Source organism: Drosophila gunungcola, assembly GCF_025200985.1.
Source record: "Drosophila gunungcola strain Sukarami chromosome 3L unlocalized genomic scaffold, Dgunungcola_SK_2 000002F, whole genome shotgun sequence".
NCBI classification, from domain to species: domain Eukaryota; kingdom Metazoa; phylum Arthropoda; class Insecta; order Diptera; family Drosophilidae; genus Drosophila; species Drosophila gunungcola.
In genome coordinates this window covers 2,207,252-2,232,778 of record NW_026453178.1, presented here as the reverse complement: position 1 = coordinate 2,232,778, position 25,527 = coordinate 2,207,252, and the positions used below count along the sequence as shown (strand labels likewise).

General features: G+C 38.8%; 2 protein-coding genes and 1 long non-coding RNA gene across 37 annotated transcripts in view; 1 reads left to right on the top strand and 2 right to left on the bottom strand.

Moving 5' to 3' along the window:
* Positions 1-1,445: 1,445 nt before the first annotated feature.
* LOC128257080 (death-associated inhibitor of apoptosis 1) lies at positions 1,446-15,968 on the bottom strand. 7 transcript variants are annotated; one of them, XM_052987890.1, is made up of 2 exons: positions 15,740-15,968; positions 1,446-3,017 (listed from the first exon to the last, which is right to left on the bottom strand). In XM_052987890.1, exon 2 carries the CDS (start codon positions 2,944-2,946, stop codon positions 1,576-1,578), a length of 1,371 nt encoding a protein of 456 aa, XP_052843850.1. In that variant the 5' UTR covers positions 2,947-3,017; positions 15,740-15,968; the 3' UTR covers positions 1,446-1,575. The 7 variants fall into 7 exon arrangements, with proteins under 7 accessions (XP_052843850.1, XP_052843849.1, XP_052843855.1 ...); XM_052987889.1 differs by lacking the exon at positions 15,740-15,968 and adding an exon at positions 10,450-10,821; XM_052987895.1 differs by lacking the exon at positions 15,740-15,968 and adding an exon at positions 6,095-6,236.
* A 1,045-nt stretch (positions 15,969-17,013) lies between these two features.
* The window catches only part of LOC128257920 (protein phosphatase 1 regulatory subunit 12A), a 31,490-nt gene continuing 22,976 nt past the window's right edge, over positions 17,014-25,527 (top strand). For 24 of the 29 annotated variants that reach the window (XR_008267916.1, XM_052989195.1, XM_052989193.1 and 21 more), the window contains exons 1-2: positions 17,016-17,206; positions 17,965-18,486. Coding sequence is in view for 28 of the 29 variants with exons in the window: in XM_052989195.1 (XP_052845155.1) it covers positions 18,232-18,486 (255 nt within the window). In the remaining variant the exon portion in view is untranslated. Of the gene's footprint in view, positions 17,217-17,964; positions 18,487-25,527 lie in introns of all 29 variants that reach the window. The other 5 variants (XM_052989191.1, XM_052989175.1, XM_052989177.1 and 2 more) reach the window with 5 other exon arrangements.
* LOC128257923 (uncharacterized) lies at positions 19,272-20,754 on the bottom strand. Its single transcript, XR_008267917.1, has 3 exons — positions 20,536-20,754; positions 20,399-20,471; positions 19,272-20,341 (listed from the first exon to the last, which is right to left on the bottom strand). It is a non-coding gene; the product is annotated as an uncharacterized LOC128257923 (long non-coding RNA).

The window sequence follows — 25,527 nt, the reverse complement described above, 5'->3', positions numbered from 1 at the left end:
AGTTATGATGTCTGATATTTGCAGCCCACTGGTAAATAGCAAGTGGCATTCCTTTCAGTTCTAGGAACGGATGACTCAGGCAAATGTTTCATTCATTATGGCATTTCAAAATTATACATTTTATAAAGCCTGCTATCCGGCACGTGTGCAATCGAATGGATTGCATATCTACATGCACATTGGAGTGATGCAACCAATCAGAGGGTGTGCAGTATTTCTCACCTTGGCTAATCCGAAACCGGATCTGTTTGATCGCGCTAAACTAATTGAACTGCAGTGCGAGCTTATCTGATGAGCTGGAAAACGCTTAAATCCGAACTCTCAGATTCCAAAAAAAAAACGGCTCGTCAAAAACTTGAAAATTCAGCATTTTTACGGCTTGACAGCGACAACAAAGAGACAAGATTTGTCACAGCACACCACACTGCAGTTGTTACTGCAGTTGAATGTACTTTGCTTAGACGTGGGCGATGATTAATTGCCGGATAAGCCCAATGACTGATAAGAGCCTCTTCGTTTAAGTCTACTCCAACAAAAGGTATTAGCACGTGCATATATTAATGCCATTGTTATTGCAAATTTCAAAATACCTGATGAAACAACCGTTTTGAAAAATATTTATCAAGCGCCCTTCGCGTATTTTGCAATTTTATTGTCTTTAGATTAAGGTCGTTTAAATATACACATCGCATGACAGTTTCTTTGTTAAAAACCTTATTGGTTTTCATCTTCTGACAAGAACAAACAATGAAGAACAATTGAAAGCTTTTTAATACAAACAAAATCAAAAATGTGAATTTCATACTGATAATTTTCTGCGTGCGCCACCTGTTTTATAGATAATATAAATATGAAAGCCGGTTATCTTTCACTTTGTTAGACAATTTATCAATGTTATGAAGTACAGAGGCTAAAATGTAGTCACGATTACAAAATAACCAATCCTTAACTATCAAAATTTGTGCATACTTTTCGGGGAACGACCATCAACGAATCCGACTAAAATCGGTCTTGCGATCGTAATATTTCACCGATCAATAAAAAATTTGGCATGTGGGTGAAAAAAATAAAAATAATGAATTTGTCCTCTGGCCCGAAGTTGTTATCTTTTAAACTGTGACTTATATAGCATTATCGATGGGTTCAACGGTTGAATTTAAAATTCTAAATAAAATGGTTCATATATAGTAGTGATTGGTCTTGTGCCCACTGGGCATTTGTGAATCCCCTCGATGATATTCCGGACTTGGGTGTGAGCTCATCGAGGTCTTTTGTAATGTATCCCCACACCCACATGACAAACAACGACATTGGTTGTACGGTAATATGTTAGTTTTATTATAAATAACGCATACAAGTGCTGCCCTAAACTAATATTACATTGGATTCTTACGATATCTACCAGGCTTCGTTTTCTTGCTAAAGGCAACGGCCAGCTGCCGGGCTGCCCAACAGCTGGCCGTTGCCATCGCCGGTTGAACCATGATTTTCTCTTATACTTTTGATTAACACTTGATGAGATGCCTTTCGTTATGTTAACGCTAAATTTTAATTTGAATTTGAGGGCTAGGGATCTTAAGAAAAATATACACGCATCACATCTGTGAAGGGTTTCCGGCACAGCGGACACTTGGTCACGGAGGAGGCGCATTTGGCGCAGGCCACCACATGGCCGCAGGGCAGGAATGCCGTGTTGTACTCGGCGCCGTAACAGATCTTGCACAGCTTCTCCTCGGGTATGGAGGAGGAGGATGAGGAGGAGCCGCTGTTGCTGGCGCACAGTGACACTGCTGTCGATGTCGCCTCCTGAATCTTGTCGAAGATGCGGGTGGCTGCCGTGGGTGCGGCCACCGAGGAGGGCACCACATCCCCCGAACTGGCCGCCTCCGAAGCCTCGTCCGATGCTGGTGAGCTGGTGGTCACCGACTGGCTGCTGGCCACCTCGGACCTTATTGTTGAACTCTCCTCCTTCTCGTCGGCTGGCTCCGGTTTGGCGGCCACCGTGTCGATGTAGAGCTGGCCCTTCATCAGCTTGACGAAACGGCACTGGCTGAGCCACAAGGCGTGCTGCTCCCAGGGCTCGTCGTTGTCGTCCCAGTCCTTGAGACCACCGCCGCAACTGAAGCAGCGGACGCGATCTCCAACGCCCGTGTAGAAGAAACCCGCCTCGGCTAGTTGGTGGGGCTTCTGCTTTAAATTCCGCGGCCACGCCTCGAAGGTGCGCAGGCGTGACGACTCCACGGCGTACTCGGGATACTCGGGAAAATAATTGCCACTGGCGGCTGGGGCGCGGCACGACTCCGGCTGGACATCGCCATTGGCCTGGGTGGCCGTCGACGCCTGGGTGGCGATTGAGCTCATCGGCGGCGAGTTTGCGATTCCGGCGACAGTGGCTGCCGCATTCGCCGTATTCACGCCTATCGACTGGATCAGATGTGACGTGGGGATGCGTCCCTCGGCGTAGGCATGCTCCCGCAGCTCCACCGCCGTCGTCGAATCGTTGGCACCGCAGATATCGTAGCTGATCGGCGGCAGGACGCGATCCAGTGCCTCGCCGTTTAACGGCACATTGTTGGTGGTGCGCCGGCGCAGCAGTGGGCAGTTGGGCGACCATCTCTGATGCTCCGGCACCGGCTGATCCTCCCGCTCCCAGCACCCGATCTCCACGCCGCAGAAATAACATTTAACCTTGTCGTTAACGTTTGTGTAGAACATGCCCGTCTGGGCCAATTGGCGTTTGTCCAGCCACTCCAGCGGCCAGTTAATGAAGGTCTTTAAGCGCGCCTCCTCGCTGTTTAGCGAGGATAGGTTCATGATATTGTAGATATTGTTCTTAAACAGTTGCGTCGCGTTCGTATTGTTGTCCACCTGATCGGCTACCGCCGCTGTTAGGTCGAGGACTGCGGGTCTGTAAGTGTACCGGGGATTGGTTACCACATTTGCCATTTTGCCTTCTGGTTGTTTTTATCTCCACTGAATTGTAGATCCTTAAATGCTTCTTCTTTGACTGCTCGAAACTAAAAGATTAAAAAACAAGGTATGCCATTAATATAAATATTAATCGTGTACGTCGAGATATGGTTTATCAACCTGATAAAGATACGTTTGTACTACCTACACCTAGAGAATTCGAAACGACCCTAAACTGCTCCTTCTGGAGAGTACTACGCGATTGGAGCACACCCCATCGTAGAGAGAGCGCCTCAACAACTGGCCGGCCAATAAATACTGTAATGTTCAAAGACCCCTGCCCTGACTTGCCCGACTGGTTGTTTTTAAAGCAATCACTGATAAGGTCGACGGAATAGATAGACGTCAATGGGAAAGGAAAAATATTTTATAAGCAATTAGGGATGGAAGCGTGGCAAGTTCATATAAATGTAAGTGCCCTCCTGCATGACTAATTTTTTACTTTAAAATAGGTTTGTCATAGAAATGTACTTATTATTTTAGTGATTCTAGGAAAAGTAAGCAAAAGCATGGGCAATTTATAAAATCTGATACAACAATGGTTGTTTTGACAAATTTTCTTATCACATCTCGAGCTCACTTAAAATTTCAAGATTAAAATTGGGTTTTTTTTACTTTGTAAATAAAAATTGTACGCAGAAAAATTCTGAAAAAAATCTTAAGAACAAATAATGTGGCCCTCTATTTAATGTATGACTAACTTTAATATTGCTAAAAAATGTCCTTATCTTGGCTAGAGTATTAAAACTGAACACAAAGATTTTCCTATCTTAGGGCTTGTTATAAAAATCGCTTTATCATTTTATCGCTTTATAAATACCTTTTATTTGTGAAATAAAATATTTTTTGGACAAAGCTTCAGACACTTTTTCGTCGCACTTCTACGTTTTTCAAACTGTGTATGTACAATGCAGGGAAAAACTGAAACGCAGTTCAAGAAACTGGAGATGCAGCATCAACGAACTTTAAGAGCCCTTAGCTGATGGGAAAACACAGCGGTTGTCCCGCTCGCACTCGAGTCGAGGGTGGTTTTTCCTTTCGGGGAAAACTCCCGAGTTGCGACTGAAAAAGTATACGTAGTGTATAGAGTACGCAATGTTACTACCGCTCGTTTTTGCAGTGCGCCGAATCGCAGTGAGTATTAGTATTTTGCACCCAGCACAGCAGTGGATGGTGAGTGGGTGGGTGGGGGTTTGGGAGGAAGTGGGTGAGTGGGTGGCGCCAGCCAGACGTTGCTCGATAACGACCATTCTCGATCTGACTCACCGAGCAAATAATTTCAATAATAATAGCAAAATCTTGTAGCCACAAAAAGCGGCAACTACTAAAACAGTATGCTAATCGGAGGGCAACCCACACGGCGATTTCAATTGCTCGTCAGTTGGTGAGTTGGCAATTATAGTAATGACAGGAAAAGCATATATGGACGCTGATCTTAAGTGTATTTATAACAGCAAATATGGGATTTATCAGATCTATACAATATATACAAAAATGCAATCAAATTTTTTGTTTAAAGAATTTATCGGTAATTGGTTATCGAAATAAAATGATATGTATAATAAACTTATGAAACCAAAATTTGCAATCAAAACTAATTATTGGGTACTATTGTTTACATAATATTAAATCGGAAACAGAAAAATTATATTTATATCAGCAGTAATTATTAATCGATAACATATATACTTTTTAGGGTCAAATGCAAAACTATTTTGGATGATTTTTTTATAAAATAACAAATATACAGAAAGGACTTCTCAAGATAGACTTTCCGCATAAGGATAATGACTTAAATTTTCGGTAATCACCAAAAACTGGCTTCCTATCGATGGCCGCAATATCGCTAGCAATCGCAACCCTGCCTGGGGACCTAAACTGTATCTGCGGTGGTCTCCTCCAAAGAGATTGTACAGCCGTTTTTTCGACATTTTCTCGCCTGGGCCACCAGCAAACAGCAAAAACTCAGCACGACCGCTGAGTTGGGGCCCCGTTCAAAGTCCAAATTTCAACCACAAACCAGCCAAACTTGCCAAACAATTGCAACGGATCGGGCGGTTGGGGATATGGTATGATGGTGGTGCTGGGGGGAGGTGGTTTAGGTTAGCTGGCACTGCCATGCACTGTGGAGCACTGCAAGCTAGCCGACTGTGAGAAAGTTTTAATGGAATGCAGTCAAACCACTCTGGCGACGGCGCACTCGGCGACTGCAGCAGCACCACCACCACCACCATGGAGCCCGACTTGCAGCATAAAGCGCAGCATAAATGCATATTGGAAGCCTGGCGGAGTAAGCGAGACGGCCATGTGGTGCCAAGACGAAACCATCAATGGGAAAAACAACTAACCACAGGGAAAACAGAGTGCAGAGCGCAGAAGCCCAGCCAGAAAAAAAAAGTACACATAAAGTGCAGCAAAAACAAAAGCAATTGTAAATTACAAATGCTGACTTCTGGAGCTCGGGATATAGAGGAGCTAGCTGATGCTAGCTGATGATGCTGCTGGATGGGGGTCTGTTTCTGTGCAGAGATTGCGTATTGTTTTTGAAGTGGAGCAGCCAGCAACACACAGACACGCACACCAAAAGCTTGAGATGCTGTCTGCAATTGTAATTGCAAATTTGTATACTCTATACTCTGAGGAATTGCAATTGTTCCCAGAATTATTGTCAAGAATTTAAATTCTTCTTTTCAGTGTAAAACCAATGTCTGAACCATTGCTCCTTTTTTGTAGTATAGATTTCTAAGGCTGAAATTTTAATATCATTGCCCTTCGTAAAGAAAAATTGTAGATTCTTGGAAGTTGGTTTAATTATGAGATTATATATGATCCCATCAAGTTTCATATTAATCCATGGTAATATTCTTTCTCCAAGAGCATCGAAACTTCGGTCTTTTTTCGCCTCCCTCATTATTGTTTGTTTTGCTTCTCTAGCCAGTACAAAGTGCAATTACAGCTGCCTCTGCCGACGTCTGTTATTTGTTATTGTGGAATGCCAAACCCATTAACTATTGTAATGAAAACCGACTATTGGAATTTAGCCGGGTCTATCAGGAAATTGCGTGGAAAGTTCAAAAGCTAGACATTTGCATTCACTGAATATGCAGGGTATTTTCGCACTTACCAGTTTTATACAAAACACAACAATTTCGATACACTTTTGAAATTAATTTTTATTTGAAATAAAGTTAAATTGTGGGGTAGACAAGAAACAACGATAAATCGAGCGATGGAGTACCGTGAGCAGCGCCTTCACCCAACACCAACCGAAGACCGACTGAAAAGACAAGGCCTCCTGGGCGGCGCATGGGAACAGAACAACAACAACAACAACAACAACGCTCGATCCCAGAGACCAGAAGAAAATACCACACTCCGCAGCAAAGAAAATCATAATCAAAGGCCAAAGCAAAAGGCTGGGCCCAGGAGGCAAGGCAAGGCAAGGCAAGGCAACAAACAGAAAACTGAATAAAAAAAAAAAACAGAAAGAACAAACGATCACGAAAGACAAGACCAAAACCAACCGAACGAACCTACAGTGGAATGCAGTCGGGCAACTTTTCTACAAAACTCCGCCACAGAAAATCAAACTGGAGTTGGAGTTGGGTTGGAGTGGTATGGTAGTTGGAGCTGCCTTTCGAGTTTTCTGATTGGAACAAGCCAAGCCAAGCCAGGCCAGGCCAGTGTCATTCCGTTCCCAGTCTGTAAGTAGAGCTGAGCCCAAGTGATTGGAGTTTTGCTGTTGTTATCGTTGTAGTAAGTGAAGGTAACCGCAGAGGTCCAAAGCCGTGGAGAAGGTCTGCCTTCTGTAACTACAGATGAGGGCAAAGAAATAGGACTGCAACAGCAGTAGCTTAAGCACCCAGCCGATTTCCCAATCCTAAAATAAACGCAGATAGAGCTTCAAAACATGTTTTCTAAATATTAACTGTTAAAGCATTTTTGATTTAAAATAAATGATGTTTAAAATGGAATATTCAATTTTGTGTACCTTCTGCAGCTTATTAGGTATCTTTTCCGAACAAATTTCTTTCGTACTAGAACATTGACCACAGCTGTTTTGATTATACCTTGGGAGCCCCGGAGACATGAGCTCGACTGTGGGAAACTATTATAAACACTTTACCATTCTTTTTGTTGTTGTCTTCGACAAAAAACCGAGATTGGAATGCGGTGATACCAGATACGACAAGAACAACAAAAACAACACCAAGCTGGGGTTAAAATAGGGGAGGGGTGCAGAAGGAGAGGGAAGATACCCCTCCTGCTGCTGCTGCTGCTGCTGCCGCTGCTGCATGAGTCGTCATCGTGCTCAGAACTCAAGAAGAGGAAGATCTCAAAGTGGAAGAATCTGAAGAAAAAGAAGAAGCATACAGGAGGATGCAGAAAAATAAATAAATGCAACACACACAAAGAACATTCTTGCATGATCTTTGTATGTGCGTACTACATATGCGAGTGTCTGCGTGCGTGTTGTGGCCTTCCAAGAAATGCAGCAACAAAACGACCGCCGACGTCGATAATACGAGAAGAAAACAGAGAGATGAAACAACAACAATAAAAACAACACCAACAATTCTGGGATGCTGGCTGGCCAACAAAGGGCCATATTGTAATCATAATAAATGCGTCCCGATCCGAGCTGCTAAGGAATGCATTAAGATCGGCTCGGCTATACTCTTTCTTCTCTCTCTTCCCTATTAAACATTGATCGATTGTCCAAAAAAAAAAACTAACGGCGGCTAAGTTCAAAGCCCTAGAACCGCCGACGCCGCCAGCATTTTTCCTAGGAAAACCAAAGGAAAATTGTTCTCAAACCCAAAGTCAAGTCGTGTGCGAGCGAGAGGTCAAAACATTTATCTTCGCAGCATCTCTATGGGACTTGGAATGTGGGTACGATCTCATGGAAAAGTGAGGAAATCAGGAGAACCGAGGCGAGGGGGGGGGCTCGTTAGTGGAAATAATGGATGAAAGGTCGTTTTTCACGCGGGCCAGGCTCAAAGGTCGTGCTGGCGACGAGATGGATGATTCAGCTTGAGAGCATCGAGAATTCCGGGAATTCCGAAATGTAATTTTCCTCATCTTATGCTTAGTCTTGTCCGGGGCTCTCTTCTCCATCTCCATCTCCTCTTTCAAGGGCCGCCTTGGGCCATTCCATTCATGTGCTGATTGCCGTCGCGTCTGCTGGCGATAACAAATGGATCTTAGGACGACGAGAGGAGACAATAGATCTATTCCATTTTCGGGAAAATTCTACTCCCAGCGTTTACGTGAGAACTGTTTGTTGTTTATTAAGCACCTTATCTATCGTTTATATTAACGAATTGTTTCGACTCGTCTCGATCCGATTCGTGGGAGTAGGAAATGTGGGCGCAGGGACCACCGTCGATGTGTGTGGGTGCGGCGATAATGGAAAAAGTTATGGCACTGCAGCGAAAAATACAGGCTTAAGTACCATATATGAAGAACCATTTATATGTTTGATTTTTTTAAAATTATGTTTCATACCAAAAAATATGTAAACAACAAACAGATATTTTTATAACGGTTTTTTTTTTTTGCTTTTTGAAATAAAACATATATTTTCTGAATTTAAGGTTATTCCGAGCCCCAATGAAGCATAGTTGTGCTACTTTTTTTAATGACAAGTTTTATTGAACAGACAGCAATAGCTTGGATAAGACCATTCGTCATTTAGGGATCCTGTTTCAAGTTTATTTGTGCTACAGTATGTTCCGAGAAGGGGAGTTTGAGTTACGGGAGTTGGACTGTATTGAGCTGAACACCAAAGCTCGGCTCAAATTGAGAAACTAAGAGACTGGCGAGACTTTCTCTTTGTTCGGCGAAAAATGAACGCAAAAGTTCAAAGTAATGAAGCATAAAAAGCGGCACAGTGTGCAAAAAAATAAAAACTGCAGTCGGCGCGAAAAAGAAGCATAGTGAAAATTGGCAACAGCTCAAACTGTTTTTTGAAATCGTCTCTGTGGCCATGGTTTGTCGACATATAACCATTATTCTTCGCCTCTTTTTCTCTCCATTTCTGCAGAGTGGAAAACACGCATGAGTGCACCACTTCCGTTGGCAACGGATGTGCCAGACAAAGAAGCTAATGCTCCATAGTCCGGAATCGGTGGTGGTGGTGGGTTGGGCCGGATTATGCGAGTGAGTGTGTGCGTAAAGGAGGAAGTGCCTTACACATAGTGTAATCGTATATCGTATGGAGTAAAGTATGTGTATATAACGAGTAAACTGACTCGTCATCTGTTTATTTCGATGCACGGAAAAAAACTTTACAATCTAAGCCAATTGATTTGATGTTTTTTACTTGATATAATACTTGGTATTTATTTTGTTTTGTAAGTCCAAAACGACAGTGCTAAAAACAAAGGTTGTATTAGTTATAGAACCAGATCAAATATTATCTGGGTTTTTCTCCGTGTTAAAACCAAATAAAACAAATTTAATTCAATTAGAACAGGATGGAGTTCTTTACTGGTTGACGACACAACATTCGAGTCTGATAAAAATTGGGTAGAGAAAAATATTATGCACGTTGTAGTCATCGCTTAATTTTATCTATAGCCAAAAACAACGTATTGCGTAGTCCGAATTTTCGGATGAATACAAAATTAATGGCATTGTATGGTACAAAAACCGCCCCTTATTCTCCACCATCCACATTATACCCAATTGAGAATGTTGTTTTTAAACAGCATTGAAGATCGCAAGGGAATTGCGGGGTGTGGAATTTCGAATGAAATCATTCAACGCGAAAAGAGGGTTACCATATGGCGGAAAGTTTTAAGTTTCTTCAGCCTGAAAACCGGTGCAAACAATCGTGTGTCATTTTAATTTGTATTAACCAAAACAGAAAAATTCGACGAACTCGTTGGGTAAACAAATGTTAAAAAATTTTGTAAATAATTTAAGTTAAAACCGCAGTGCAAGTATTTAGCAACTCTACGGACGCCATCTTTTTATGAAACAATCTCTCGTTGCTGAAGGCGCGAGCGAAACAGAGCTAACGAAACGGGAACACAAAACAATCGCCAGACACCCGACGAAAAGTAAGCAAACGTTTTCGCTCCCCTCCACGAAAAGTAAGCAAACGTTTTCGCCCCCTACAGGAAATATAATTAAATGTTTTTACTTTATTTTTAACATTTATATACTGATGTTATCTTGTCTTTATTTTTGTTGTTCACAAATAAAGGTCTTAGAGAAAACGACTTTTTATTTACAACTAAACCACATCAACAACTTTGTCTTGTGGACATTTATATGCTTGTATGCGCGTGTGTGGTTTTTTTCCCAGATGGTGTGTGTTTGTGTGTGAGTGAACGTACAAGCAAGGCAAACAAAAATATATTTTAGCTTTGCTCTTTGCCTTCTGATGTCACGTTTTCATTAAATTTTTTGGGGTTAAAATCCATTAGGGTACACAAAATACTACACTATACACTACAGGCTTCAGCTCACCTTGACGGCTTTTCTCTTTTTCTTGAAAAACTCAAGTTTCCTCTGGAAATTTCCTCTGCGCTGTGATTTGACGATATGGAAATCGTACGTACAATAATGCGCTTTCACAGTCACTATTGATTTTCCGTGAACCAAATGAACGGAAAAACAACGATGTCACAATTAGACAATCACACGTTCTCTGTTATCGTTTTCGTTCTGTTGTCGTTGGCAACAATTACAAAGCCAACTATCACAATTGAGTCCGTTAAATACTTTATTTTTGTACTTTATTCTAGCTTTAAATGCATAAGTTTATTCGAGACAGCGCGCAAACACTAATCCATTGCTTCTTTTCGTGTTGAGTTTCGATCCGGAACTGACGCGAACGAACGATACGAACGAGACGAAAGAAACGAACCAGACGAACGCAGCCGAAACAACCCGAGTTGTAGTTGCTCATTCGGCCTTTCCTTTCCACAGCTGTAATTTTGGAAAAACCTTCACAAAGTAGAAACCCAAACCCATTTAGCCTGTGAAGGCAGCGCAAAGAAATTTATTTTTAATCAGCTAGGGTATACTTATACAGCATTTAGTGCAAATTTAACTATTTAAATTGGCAACTGAAAGTGCATAGTATTGTTGTACTACGACTAGTATTAGTACAACTGTTGAAACCGTAAAACCGTTAACTGTATGGTTGTCCCATTCCCGCTCGCAGAAGCAGCAGCCAGGATCATTGATTTTTATGCTCCTGGAGAGAGCGAAAAGCATGCGCCGAAATATAGAAGTGGCGCGTGTCAATGCACCTTCCAGACGTCTCAGGGAAAAAAAGAGAGCAGAGCAGACAGCAGCTGCAGTTTTTTTGTGTATGCACCTCACTCTCATTTCGCCCTTACCTTCCCATTCTCCCAAATACGTTTTACCTGTCTCTTCTTCGGTTTCCATAAAGCAGCTGGAAATATCTTATCACTAAATGCAGATAAGAATCTTTGTTTCTTACACATTCTGAAGGCAGGAGCAGATAAGTTCTATTAAATGTATCCACTTTTGACTTCAATATCTTAACACAATTTTTAAAGGACTATCCACAAGCTAAACCAGATCCCAGTTTTCAAAATAAAAAAATATTATAAACTTAAAAGATACTTATAAAAAAATGTATTAATTTTGAATTTTATTTATATTTTTACCTTGCGGTGTTTTCTGTATTAAAGACTTCAATTTACTGCGCCAGTAAAAAATTTATTGCACATAAGCTTAAAACAATTTAACCATCTATTCATTTATCAATTTTTCTTTAAATCAAAGATAGGCTTTTTCAAAAAAAAAACCATCAACAATCCTTCCAGAGATAGATAGAGCCAATCTTATCCGCAGAGCAGCTTGATTATTTCAGTAAATTTTCTTGCTACCAAGTTTTTTTGTTAAACAAAAAACATTTTTTTTGCTGGTCAGCTGTTGCACGTACACATATTTTCTAAAAATATAGGTAAGTCGTTTGATGGCATATTGGTTCTAGATCTCTTTACTTCAATGTAGTACATCAACCTCTTTTATAATTATAGTTTTAATTATTGAATGTTCATATACTTCATAAACTAACTTACTCAATGTCAATGAGTAGAATATTAAAGAAATACGTAATTATTGTTATTTTTTATTTTATTTACTATCTGAACATTGTTTTGAACAATGCAGTAATTTCCTTTTCAAGATACGATCTTTGCACGTAAGCGTACCCCTATATTCTTAGAACTAATCAAATGCAATGGGTTGCCGATAAGTTAACATTTTTTTTAATCTAAGTAAGTCCTACATGCTTTTCTAATTAAGCACCCATGACATGGCTCCATAGTCACATTTATTTGAGTAATATTGGCAAAGGAAATGCCGACACGTTCGAGTGCTGAAATACAAAAGATTGCCAAGTTTGAATCATTTATGGAAAGTACCCCGGCGACAGTGCGCGACATGTGCATATGCATATAGCGTCCGCCCGCAAACGGGTTGAACTTTTCGGATTTTATAAATACACACGCTAAATTTACCACGAAGATGTCGCGACGCATTTGAGAAATTTGCCTATAAATGCGGAGTCTAGACGACTTTGACATGTTGCAAGGCGACACTATCGCAGGCGGTCTTTTGGTGGAAATTAAACGAAAATGTGGCGGCGGTGTATTCTATTTGCGAATGGTGGCAGAGTGGAGTGCCGCTGGCAATTCGGTGTTTTTTTTTTTTCTGTTTCAAAAGATCACTCCGCTGACCACACAGAGTTTGGATCTCGTGTCGCCGGACAAGTTTAAACTGAAAAATCCCTGGCTCAGAGCCGAACGGCCTTGCAAGGCCTTTTAAAGTTGTTGCACTCGCCCCGTTCTTGTTGGTGCTGCTGTTTATTGTGATTTTGATTGCTTACCTATACTCTTAATTTTATCCACAGTACGAATTCTCTACAACGAATTTTCTAAAGCCCACTATATATTCACTTTATCTTTATTTGTAAAAAGTTTCTTATTCAAATTACATGACTCATATTTTGTTTGCTTAACAAACTAGAAAACTAGAAAACTATCTTTATTTTACTGGTCACCGAAAAAAAATCTACTGCTATGAATCAAAATTCATATTAATAACTTAGGTTTATATTATATAATGGCTAAAACTTTAAGTTCTTTAAAATAATTTGTAACGTGTCTAAAAGTATGCTGTAAAAACTTTTTCTTACGGTTCATCATATATAAGGTAGAAGCACAAAAAAGCGTAGTATACTTTTGTCAACCATTTTTAAATTGTAAATTAAATCGTCAGGAATTGGTCCTGTATAGAATTATTTCCGGTGAGAGGTAATTTTTAATATTGACAATAATTTATTTTTATAAAGCACCCAGAGATTCAACTAACAGACATTTGACTGTAGTTTTGGTGCTGGCTTTGGTAACTTTGTCTGTGGTTTTTTAATTGACAGCCAAATGCAGCCATCGGGCCAAAAACCTGTTTTCCTTTTTTGCATTCTCTTCTTTTGCGCGGCAATTGGCAAAAGGTGTCATAACAGCGAGTTGGGCACGATTCGATTAGATTGCCTATTACCTATTACAACATGTGCTGCCTGGCGGTCCCTATTCTACCCCTACCCATATAATTACCTGCCTCAATCAGGGCTTAAAACTGGATCGACAATTGCGGACGTGTGCCGGCAGCTGCAAGCGAGACAGGCAACAATAAACCGATCAGAGGATCGCCGAAAACGGAGCCACCAACATCTGCTCCTGGGGCAGGCCCTCGTCCTTATTGTGTCTGCTTCCAGTGAAAGGATAGCGCGGCACATGACGTCGCCAGCTGCCGTCGATCCTTTGTCAAGATCTTTTGGGGCATGTTTACAACAGCCCAATAATGAGCCTGTCCTGTGGATCAGTTCCTGTCAAATGGAGATTCTATCTATTGATCTATTCTATACGGCATTTAACTATTCATTTTAATCCACAGATTCTTGGCTAAAATGGTAGATGACCGAATAAAGCTTAAGTCATAAATACTTAAAACAATGCATCACAGAGTTTAAAACAAGTTTCAACAAATAAAGAAGAATAATTTATTATAAAAAAGACGAATATATTAGCTAATCACTCCTTAAGTTCTTGACAACTTCTGTCTAACTCCAAACCATATGGTTTTTTTAAATATAAAATAATATAGTATTAAACTTAAACTGCTAGACATGTAAAAGATAGGTCGTTTTGGTTACAGTTGAAAAGATTAAATACTGATGAAAATAGGTAGAAAGATGGAAAGAAAGCTAATCGTTTTTTACTTTCTTATTAGATGTAAAATTTAGTTTATACAGAATGTAAGCAAGCAGTTCTTAATAGAACAGTCATGTAAGAGGTTACATATGTCCGTCTGTTAACAGTTTTCCGGGACTTCCTCGAATTACAAAGCTTTTGATTTCTTTATTGATGTTGAATTCTCAGGGGAATTCGGAATTCTAAGGTTTTACTTATCAGTAAATACCATATGTGTCCCTTTTAATAAAACTCTTACGTATGTATATTTTTAATGGCCTTTCTTATGAAGGGGCATTGCTAGAGTACAATTTGTCTCGTATACCGAAAAAATTAATAACCTGAAATAATAATTTCAGGATATTACTTTTTGATAAGTATTTTTAAGGATCTTGAATCTTTACAAAACCGACTATGGTTTTGATGACAATTATATTACATATTATATCAGGCAAACAGAAACAAATTGAAAGTAATTTAAATATTTTTTAGTGACCTATAAATTACCATATATTTTCTGGGTAAAGCTAACATTTCAAACATTGGACCCGAGGCTTGTCGGAACACTTGCGGTTTAGTTGATAGATAACTTTATGAGTAAGACTCGTAAAGTTTTTTTTAGTAAGCTAGTCATGACACTGTTAACAGGAAAATATAACAGATTGTTATGTCAATTGTTTTAAAGTGCCATCTGTTTTATTAAAGTCCAATCTTTTTGACAGAGTTTGGCGCCAGAAGAATCTAATCTACTAATTCTAGAGTACATAATTTCGATGCCTATGACTTGCACAAGATGACGCAATGCAGATGCAACTAGGTAAGTAAATATTTGTTTACTAGAACAAATGAGTGAGGTAAGCAGCTGATTCTATAAGCGAAAACCCATCAATCTTGGGAACCTACGCAGTGCTTTTCTGTAAATGGAAATGACATTGAGCGGTAATTAAAAATAGGAAAATTCTAGCTAGTCGCGTTCTACGAGTGGGTGGGGTTGTTAGATGGAGTGGGGTTGGTTTCATCATGAATGAAATGCGATGCTCAGCATCGGCGAAGATAAAAGGTACAATGGAGGAACCTGGAATGTGAATGTAAGATAATATCCCTATTGTAGACCTTGTGCGTAAGAGCAGGATGGATAGGTTTCTGGGGGCGGGTTGGGAGGTAAATGAAAGAGAGGGACGATTCTAGATTGCACACAGTTTCGAAATGACTGGAAAATGCCAGAGAGATGAGTGTGGTGTGCGTGTGCATTTTCCAAGGGGTGTTTATGTGAGTGAGGACATGAATGAAGAGAAACAAAACAAAAGTGTTTTGGAAAAAAAATCAGAAAAAAGGAGAGTAGAAAAGGAGAGAGGGAGTTAGGGAGCGCCTATTTCTATGCAATATATCAGAAAAGGAAAATTAACCCTTGCACTCTAGCTATGAGTTTAAATCATTTTAAGAATTCATGAAATCTTTGGTCCTTTTTTATACAAAAATAAAGAAAAAACTTATCTTAGCCTTTCAAAATCAATATAATAATCACTTACCAGAGACATGGTAGCTTTAGATAACTTATCAATTTATCATTAATATTTTATGAATTGTTTTTTTGACCTTCAAATTAATTGTTTTCGTTTTGTTTATTTATCACGGTATGATAAGATTATGAAAGCGCCTGTGGAAATGTTTATGGCAAAATTTTTTAGAATGCACAGATACAAATATTTTACTCGATGTGTACGCGTCGACCGGTGGGTTTGAGTGTCATGCTGCGACTACTCAAAAACTATTTTATAGAGCCGCCTAGCCTACTTTCCTATAGGTATTTGTTTTTGTCGGTTTTGCGTTCTCGTTTGTTTTGTTTTGCTTGGCTTTCTAGAGAAGGAGAGGACGCAGGCGAGAGAAAGAGAGAAAATTAGCGGGGCGGAACGATTGAAATAATTTTCGCCACCCAAGCGATGCGCAATTTTTTTGGGGGGTGGGTTATTGCTACACTTGCCCTGCCTTCATCTCTTTCTAAAGATTAAAAGCTTCTGAGGATTTCATAGTTTTTTAATCTAATAAATATTATTTTGGAAGCTTTTTAGATTTTGTACATTTTTAATTTCAAATTTGGGGGTATAAAACCGTTATAGCAGTAAGCTTTTGAAAATTACTTGCTTGGGGACACACTTTTTAGCTAAGTTCTCTGGCAGATTTTGGTTACCGAATTAGCTAACTATCCTGGTTCTGAACCAGCTGTCTAACATATGTATATCTGGTATTATTAGTCATTCTTAGTATTTATTTTTGAACTCTGTGGCAAAATGTAACGGTCGATCTGGGCTTACACTTTACAGAGCCCTGTAAAGGAAAACGAAGAATTTGGCAATCAAATAAGTAACTGTCGCTCAAGAATTTGTGTTGCGTTTAGAGTCTTTATGCCCATTAAACCGTTTTTTTCTTCCTGGTTTTTACCGTAACATTTAATTTATTTATTTTGCAGACAGAACAATCTTTTTACTGGCTACTTAACTAGATTATTAACTAACTACTAACAAAATTAATGTTGAGCAGTGCATTAAAAAGAATCTTAAGAACAAGAAACGAATATAGCAAGAGATCAAAGCTAAGTTTTAAAAATAAGCAAAAACACGTTCTTTAAAACGATCAAACTTGGATTTAAGAAAAATATCGAATATTACTGCCAAACATTTGTTAGACCGATAAAAAGGTGGTTAATATTCGATATAAACATAGGTATTTATCGATTTGTTCAACATTCTTTAGAGGTTATCCATCCAAGTTCACCACCAGTCGGGAAAAACATCGATGACACCGATGTTCCCCACCTCTAATCGACAAAAATCATCAAAATTTTGGTCTGTGAACTTCGTGCGGATGAAATTGGATTGAACGCCAGCGAAAATATGCAAAATAAAGTGAAATACCAGTGCCTCGCGGACGAGGAGCGCCGCTGCAGAGCGTCCTGCAGCCAGTAGATCCCTAGAGTGCTGGAAATTTCGCGGGGAAAGGTGCGAAAAAGTGTGAAAAGTTTCTACTGCAATCCATTTTTCTCTACGTGCGTGTGTTTGTGTGCGAGTTGGTGTGTGTGGAGTGGGGCGATGTAAAAATGCCTTTACATAATTACATAGGCAATTTCCAGGATTTTAGTGAATTCCTTCAGCTCGTAGAATTACATAAATTCACTGCAGCTACGAAATAGAATGCCTGAAAAAAATACGCGGCTTCCATTTTCGTTCTATTTACTCGCGGCTGTTGAATTTATGTCAAATTGGTAACACACACACATGCCGCGTATGCAGGCCCTATCTAAGTATGTGTGAGTGCGCAAGAGAGAGAGAGCGAAAGGGAGAATGATAAACAAAGTGAAAAAACAAGCGGCTGTAAAAATGCCCGCAAGTGTTTTTAATTGAAATGAAAATATGTTTGCTTAACACTTTAAATTAACAATTGTTAAACCAAAAATAAAGCAGTTAACAAATATTAATTTTTTTATACAAAAAATTAATGATTTAACAGTTCATCTGCCACCCATTTTCTCCCTCTCTTTTCGCATTTAAAATGTGTAATTTTCATTGAATGCAACAACAAAGGTGCGCGTTTAACAACAACAAATAGCATTGTTTTGCGAGAGAGCGAGAGAAAGAGCGTTCCAAATTGCCCGCGTGTGAGTGAGTGTAAAAGAAAACGCCAAGAAGTTGGCTGATAAAGCATACGCACACAAACACAGGCACAAAAAATAGAAAAATCGAAAAATAATAATAATCAGCAAGCAGGAGAAGAAGCAGCAGCAGTACAAACAGCAAAGTGTAGTTGTGATCGAAAATCGAAAGTGTGAAGCATTTTCTATAAATAGTGCAAAATCAAAACCAAATTCACAGTGCAAACAAACGCAATAAAGCAATAACAAAAACACAAGAAAAAACAGCGAACATATAAACACGAATACATCTGGAGTAGTCGGATCTCACAGAGCGCGCGCTCTGCCTCAAATAGCAGGATTATCTGAAGGATCGTCTGAAAAAGGATCACCAAGATGTCCTCGCTGGACGCGCGCAACAACTCGGCGATGATGAAGCGGGCGGAGCAGCTGAAGCGCTGGGAGGAGTCGGACACCAACCGCGCTGCCCCCACCCCCCGCCACGAGCACGGACGCAGGATTAAGTTCAGCTCCGGCTGCGTCTTCCTCGCCGCCTGCCTCTCCGGCGACAAGGACGAGGTCGTCCAGCTGCTCGACCAGGGCGCCGACATCAACACGGCCAACGTGGACGGACTAACCGCCCTGCATCAGGTTAGTTAATTTAAAATTTTACTAAAGGATTTCTGTGTGTCCAAGTCCTTATGTAGAAGGGTCCTATCTAAAATTCACATATGATGCTTAAGAGTTGGCACTAAAACTAAAGCAAACAGCATTTTTTAATTAAGCAAAAGCAATATATTTCTCCCAAAGTCAACATAGAAATCAATTAGAAATAACAACATATCAAACACCCAAACTGATTAAAAACTGATTTAAAATTTTCAAAATCATTCGGTCAAAATTACAAAATTACCTCATTGGCCACATCTAAACATGTACCTAGGACTTTTATTTCTTCTAAGAGGGGTTGGATCTGCATAAGGTGCACTTCAGTTCATTAAATTATGTATATCCATTTTGCATCCCCTATTTGCCAGGGTCTGATTTCCTTATAGAAGGGGGCAAAACGTTGCGTCAGTCTGCTGCAATTGCGATCATGCGACCAGGCGAGGGGGTGGTGGGGGTGGAACGGGCGCAGGGGGCTGCAATTTCGACACTGTTGCGTTGCGTCCAACTGTGGTGCTGACGTGGTTCGTACTGTGGGTCAAATTCCATGGACCACTGATCAAAATAATATGAATATCTTAAGGTATAGAAATATATCGATGTATGACAAATATATAAGAGTAGAACTGCAACTTGTTTTTTTTTTTGTTTAGCAAGAAGTAATTCACGTTAGGGTTTTATAAGGTTTTAGAATTATTAATTAATTTTGAGAATTGAAATATAATTAATTTACATTTTACTCAATTTAAAAAGGAAAATAGGAGTAAAGTAAATATAGTAATGTGTCAGTTTATAAATATTTAACAGTATTCTAGATAAAAATATTTTAAAAATTGTTCGTAACGTTTAGTAGAATTTGTTTAATCTTTTACAATATTCAAAGGACCTTTCTGATCCTAACAAGGTCAAAGTTTAGGCCTCTTCTTAGGCCCACTGTGCAGCGCCGATCACTAGACGCTCGACCATTGTTTTTGTTGCGTATTTCGTGCTCTTTCTGCGGTTTCAACATCGCCGCCGCAACAACAATTCGAATTTCGAATATTAACAAATGCAACAAATACATGGCTAATGCAAGCCGACGATTTACAAGTCGAATGGCCAGAACAGCAACAGCAAAAACCAGCGAAAGGCAAACGGGCAACGGCCAAAAGCATTAAATAAGAAAAATACAAAATTTTCTATTTTTAACAACCAAGAAAAACATACAATACCCATACACATGAAAGCGAGTTTACATATTGAAATCCCAAAGATTTTTCGCAAAATCATTTTCAGTTTTCCTCTCATTTGTTTGACTTGTTATTGTACTGTGTCGAACAAAAAAAAATTAATGAGTTGCTAGCAAAAAAATGATATAAATCCTACTGTTTAAATTTTGTTTCCTTATTATCAGAAACTTGTCTACTTGGTTTTTAATATTGCTTAAGAAATAACAAAAAAGAATCTTTTATGTCAAGTCTAAAGTCTGTGATAATTTGAAACTTGGAACTAACTTTAACAATTTAAAAAACATCTTTAGAGGTTATCACTTAAAAAATCTAAAAGTGAACATAATGAAATGACTCTGGGATTATCTCCAAAATTCTTACTTAAATGTGAAAAACAAATCAACGGCTTCTCTCATCAATTACAAAGTCGGCTGCCAGTCCACTCCCATCTTGCACTCACTGTCTGCTCCAATTCAATATAATTGATTCTAATTATGCTGCGCCACCAAAGAGTCGAAGATTTTCACCGTTTAACCGCGGCGCACTTGTTAACCAGATGCTAATTTGCTCAGTGCGGGCAGCGCGGGGAGGGCTCACTGTCTGGGAGTGCACTGTAATTACAGCAACAGCAACTACAACACAATAATAATAATAATAACAATGGGAACAGTGCAAACGTTTTGAATTACCTGCCACATTGTGTGCGGTGCAACTGCGGTCGCAACCTGCGGCTATTTGCTTCACTTGCTGCTGTCGTTTTTGCTAAACCGCAAGACAGAATTTCGATTGCATTTATTAAAATAATTATCTTATCGCCATCACTTACAAGTCCTCTAAAGATTGCAAAAGCCCATTCCGCACTTTCTTTGTAGTTTTTCCTTGTGCCGCTCCAAATTCGCATTCACATAATTTCAATGTTTGGGCCTTCCATTCATAAGCATTGGCAACGAGAGCACCACACCTGCAACACATTTTCAATGGCATGCGACACGATTTCTGCAGACGGGATAGGCCACAGTGGTATCAAACCAATATTAAATGGTTACCACATATAATTTATAAAAAGAAGTGGAATTCTTAAGAATACAGAAATATTATACAATCTCTAGGAACACTTTTAAACCCTTATAGGAATTTAAAGAACGTTTTTCGAGCAAATTTCGATTTTCTTTGAAAAAAACTTACTTATTGTCAAAATTTATAAACGCAAAAATTTTCAAAGGAACTTAAAAGAACCATAGCTTTGATAAAAATATCGACTTCTTTAATCATTAAAAATGTTGACCTTTGATCCAAAAACTATATTAGGCGCGCGAGTTTAGTTTTAGTATTTATTTTTTAAAGTCACTTGACTACCAATTGCTTTTATGAAATCAAATGAGAAACAAAGAACCTAATGCTCCGATTTGACTAAATTAAATAGAAAACAGTCGTCTCTTGGTTCCACTGTGTAGCGCCGCTACCTTGGACTTTATATGAATGATGTTGACTGATGGAGAGGAAGATAGAAAATGGAGGATGGGGGCGGCGGTTGCAAGTGACCGTGTATCCATGCCGTTGGCTGACTTTGATTTTGCTTTGGCAGCGTGCATTGACGTTCAAACTCGTTGGGGGACAAGTGGGAAATTATCAAAGAAATGGCAATAAATTACGGGTGTTTACAAGCGTTCAGATTCAGATATTTACATTTAAATACAGTTCAAGGATAATGTGATGTTTTTCGAAATGCGTAAAGTGTATTTCATGGTCTACACACATATTTCACATGAATTAGTTATAAAAGGTATAAATAGAAATTTTTGGAAACACGTGGGCTTTATTTCATTTGCTCAAATTATAATCAAATGAATCATTTTGTAACTTTGAAGCGAAACTATAAATATGAGACAAATGGAACGACCTTACCCAAAGTAGAATAAACAAATTTGATAAAATTTAAAGTTTTTTGTTTATTTATTTTGAGGGTCCGTGGGGGTTCTTTTGCGATAAATACTCCTATCATTTTTGCTTAATTTAACCATTTATATTAGACCCACAGCTATCAAATCTGGTTTTCTCGCCCCCTGAGTGCCAATCTGTGTTTCTTCATTAATCAGCTTCTTTCAATGATGTGCTCAAATTTAGAATTGATTTATATACATACATTTCTGCCAATTAGCAATTGATATATTTCGATTTCTATAGGGGGAGAAGGGGAGGCAAGCTGGCGCCGCATAAATTAAGAAATTATTCTGTCAAGACTTCTCTCAAATTGAGCCATAATCAGTGTTGAGTGCATAATAATCGTAACAATCGCCGATCGATACGTTGACATGACGATCGTGAGCCGCGGATCGATGACGAGTCCTGATCGCTCGGGGAGTTGGGAAAAGCTGCGTGAGTTTTCCCAAATAAAAATAGGCACACACACACACACACATCGAGAGCCATTCACTAGTAGATTTGTTGCTGTCGGCTAACGCGCTTTATTGACGTGTTTTCTAACCTTGGCCCGGTTCTCGACGGACTGACGGGACGGACAGCTGTTGAAACGCACAGCTACACGCTACAGACTAACAGATACAAATCGAATATCCTCAAGAATAAGCAGCGCGTTTATTCGGAATGTATGGATGTCTGGATGTATCTGTTTGGTTGTATATAAATGGATGCGGTCGCTACACTTGATTTGATTTATTTCTCGTTTTGTGTTTTACACCCAAAACAACAAACGAATGCGAGTGATCAAAATGAAAATTCGCTCTATGCCAGATACAATTTGATGTGATGTCTGCAGTCCGTAGTCCGTAGTCCGCATCTGTATCTGCCAGTATCTAATGTGTGCGTTGCATAATACCATTTCTAGCTATAGCCAGCCACCAAATGTATGCCATTAAAAATGTTTCTTTTTACAACCGAGTTTCTCCGACTTAGGCCTATCCAATCTTTTCTTTTCCTTTATTTCTGGTTGCCAATTCTGCCGCCACCGCCACCTCCGGCGCCCGATAATAATTATTATACATTTAGCTTACACGCGCCGCGCCGGCACACACACAATTTGAAATCTGCTGTTTTATGGATAAACGATACGAAATCAGCGGGAACTCTCGAAAAACACTATACTTTTTGCCAGCCCATGACGACATGGGCTCAGAAATAGTTCAGCAGAAAAATGTATTAAATTCTATATGTATTTTATAATTCTTTCAGGGAAATAAATTGCTGTATTATATTTATTACATTTTCAATGCACATGGAAATTCTTTTGACTAATTGGTATTGACAATTTGTTTATTTATCTAAGATACATGTAATTTATTAAGGAGAAGTTTGTAGATTTGAAAACTGCATTGGGGAAAGCTTAGCGTTTGGGGACAACGATTATCATATCAGCTTACTCACAGTAAGTAAATAAACATTGAAACGATAAGATTTCATTTTCATTAAGTTCAGGAAAGGCAAATATTTTGTAAAATTCGATGATAAGGTTACTCACATAGTTTAAAAGTGATAAGAAATTATTATGCGATATTTTTTGAAGATTGACTTGAAACAATTAAAGAATTCATTTCGTTTACCATATGATTGATTTAATCGTTTTATGGTGTTAAATTATAAAAACCATTATAAAACCCATTACAAAAACCATTTCAAGGGAATTTAAAGAATCATGAGGAAATTGGCTAGATTTTTGGTTTCCGTTTAAGTTTTCTTCTGGTTTGTTTATTTTTCATGTTGCAATAGCTTGTGTTCATTATTTTTCACACTTTCCAGCCAGATGTCTTGGCTCCACCTGGCCCAGTCAAAAAAGAAATATTAAATGTCGGAAACAATTCGACTGACCACAAGCGCCTACTCATTCGGCTCTGTATAAATCGTTATACAATTTGGCAAAAATATGCCAGGCATTTTTAGTGGCGAAAAGCTATTGAGATACATGAGAACTTTTCTTCAAAAAAAAGAAAAAAATAAATAAAATAAAAGAAAAAAAAAGAAATTGTTTGAAGACTTTGCAATATACTAGAACATTTCACGCTGAGCAAATGCCTCAAAATCAGTTGGATATAGGCACGCCTAGATATATATACTGGTCTATATGTATGTCTATATATCATATGGTTTATGTAGATTCTTTGCACTTTTATCTTGTGGCGCTAATTCGAATTTGTAATTTATTGAACTCAAGCGGTTTGCTCGTCTATTTTGGCATTTCTATTATAATACACATTTGCTCGCTTAAAAGAATATATGCAAACAAGGGAGGGTAGGTCAATGAGTGGCAAGGAATGCTTCTTTAAAACGTATTTTAAAATACAATAAATTGCTCAATATTTACGTATTTTAATTGTGGATCAAGGGGAAATAAAAGTATGATGGTGCACGATGAGAGTAAAGGAATTAAACAAGGAATAATAAATTGATATACATGTTTTGTAAGTTGAAGGAATAATATTTAAAATCCATTTATTTATTAACTTAATATTATGCTAGTTTTAGGTTGTAGCTCGAATATTTGTTTTTATAATTAATCTTATTCTTTTTAATCTAATTCTTTTTTGAAATATAATGGGAAATTAACATATTTTTGATTGAAAAAAATTAATCGCAAACCCCTTTTCAAGTGCTTGTAATTGAAAAATCGTTTACCCTTTTAAAGTTTATGACTTGAATATTAAATTGTATTAAACCAGAACCGGGATCCACGAGCCTGTACTTTCAAACAGAGTTTTCCACGGAACTCTCGTGTCTGCCTCTTCATCAAAAGAAATTGTTGAGGCTGTTGAGTTATAAGCCAGAATTATGTGCATTGATGGTTAACAAAGCGGGGGCCAAATGGAGCTTGGCGCCTAGCAAAACTACCGCGTAATGAGCCACGTTAAGCTGGCGGCCGAGAGTCTGAAAGCCGTCTCAACAAGTCGCTGTTGGCCTACGCGGCGTATACGTAATGCGGCGAGGTGAATAACATTTGGCGTGCAACGGCTGAAAATGCCGCTCAATGGCGTGCCAAAACAAAAGGCTAAACTTAGCATGCAGTTTTTGTTTTTTTTTTTTTTCTCTTTTCGCTTTTCGCTTTTTTTCACTGCTTTTCGTTTGGCAATGCAAATGGAAATAGCGTAGAATCCGTTGCTCTGACATTAAGGCCCAAAGTCTAGGAAATCACTGATGGAATAGCTCGTGTCAAAAATGTTTGCATACCACAAAGCCATTGGACATTGTCGTCGAGTCGATTTGGATGGTCACGCGTGGGCGTTGTCGCTGTGCAAACCCCCCTCCCCCCCTTTTCCTGCCGGTCAGTTTATCAAAATTGTTCATAATTAATTAATTGGCTGCGTTCCAGATTTACAAATTGTTTGGCCCACCCGCCGTCTCCCTATCTCTCTCTTTTTTTTAGCCTTTTATTTTTTAATGCGTTTTACTGCGAAATGGAAATTGCTTTTGGATCTAAAAGCAACGGCAAAAAAGTCACTTTGAAGCTCAGCCAGTAAAAATTTGAATTAACATATGCCGTGGAAAGGAAAAGAAGCGAAAGATAGATAAACAAAGAAAAGAATCGGTCATTTGATTTTTATAATGCCCCCACTCCTCAAACGTGCTCTGTTATCAAAGTGGGAAAGGGAAGGGTAAGGGAAATACACGGAAAACAAATATCAGTAGCCAAGAAGGCTTTAAAAATATCTAACTATATGGCCATAGAATTTTAAGATGGGCAACATATTTTTTCTATTAAATTCCCAACATTTTATTTTACCCTTTCTAGCTTCTATGAATTATAAAGTTACTTTACAAAAAATTTTATTTTATGTACTAAATATATAATTCCAAATTAAATTAAATTGCC

Bases quoted from the DNA above. Each gene is read 5' to 3' on its own strand.
- LOC128257080 (XM_052987890.1), bottom strand. From the start codon at position 2,946: ATGGCAAATGTGGTAACCAATCCCCGGTACACTTACAGACCCGCAGTC.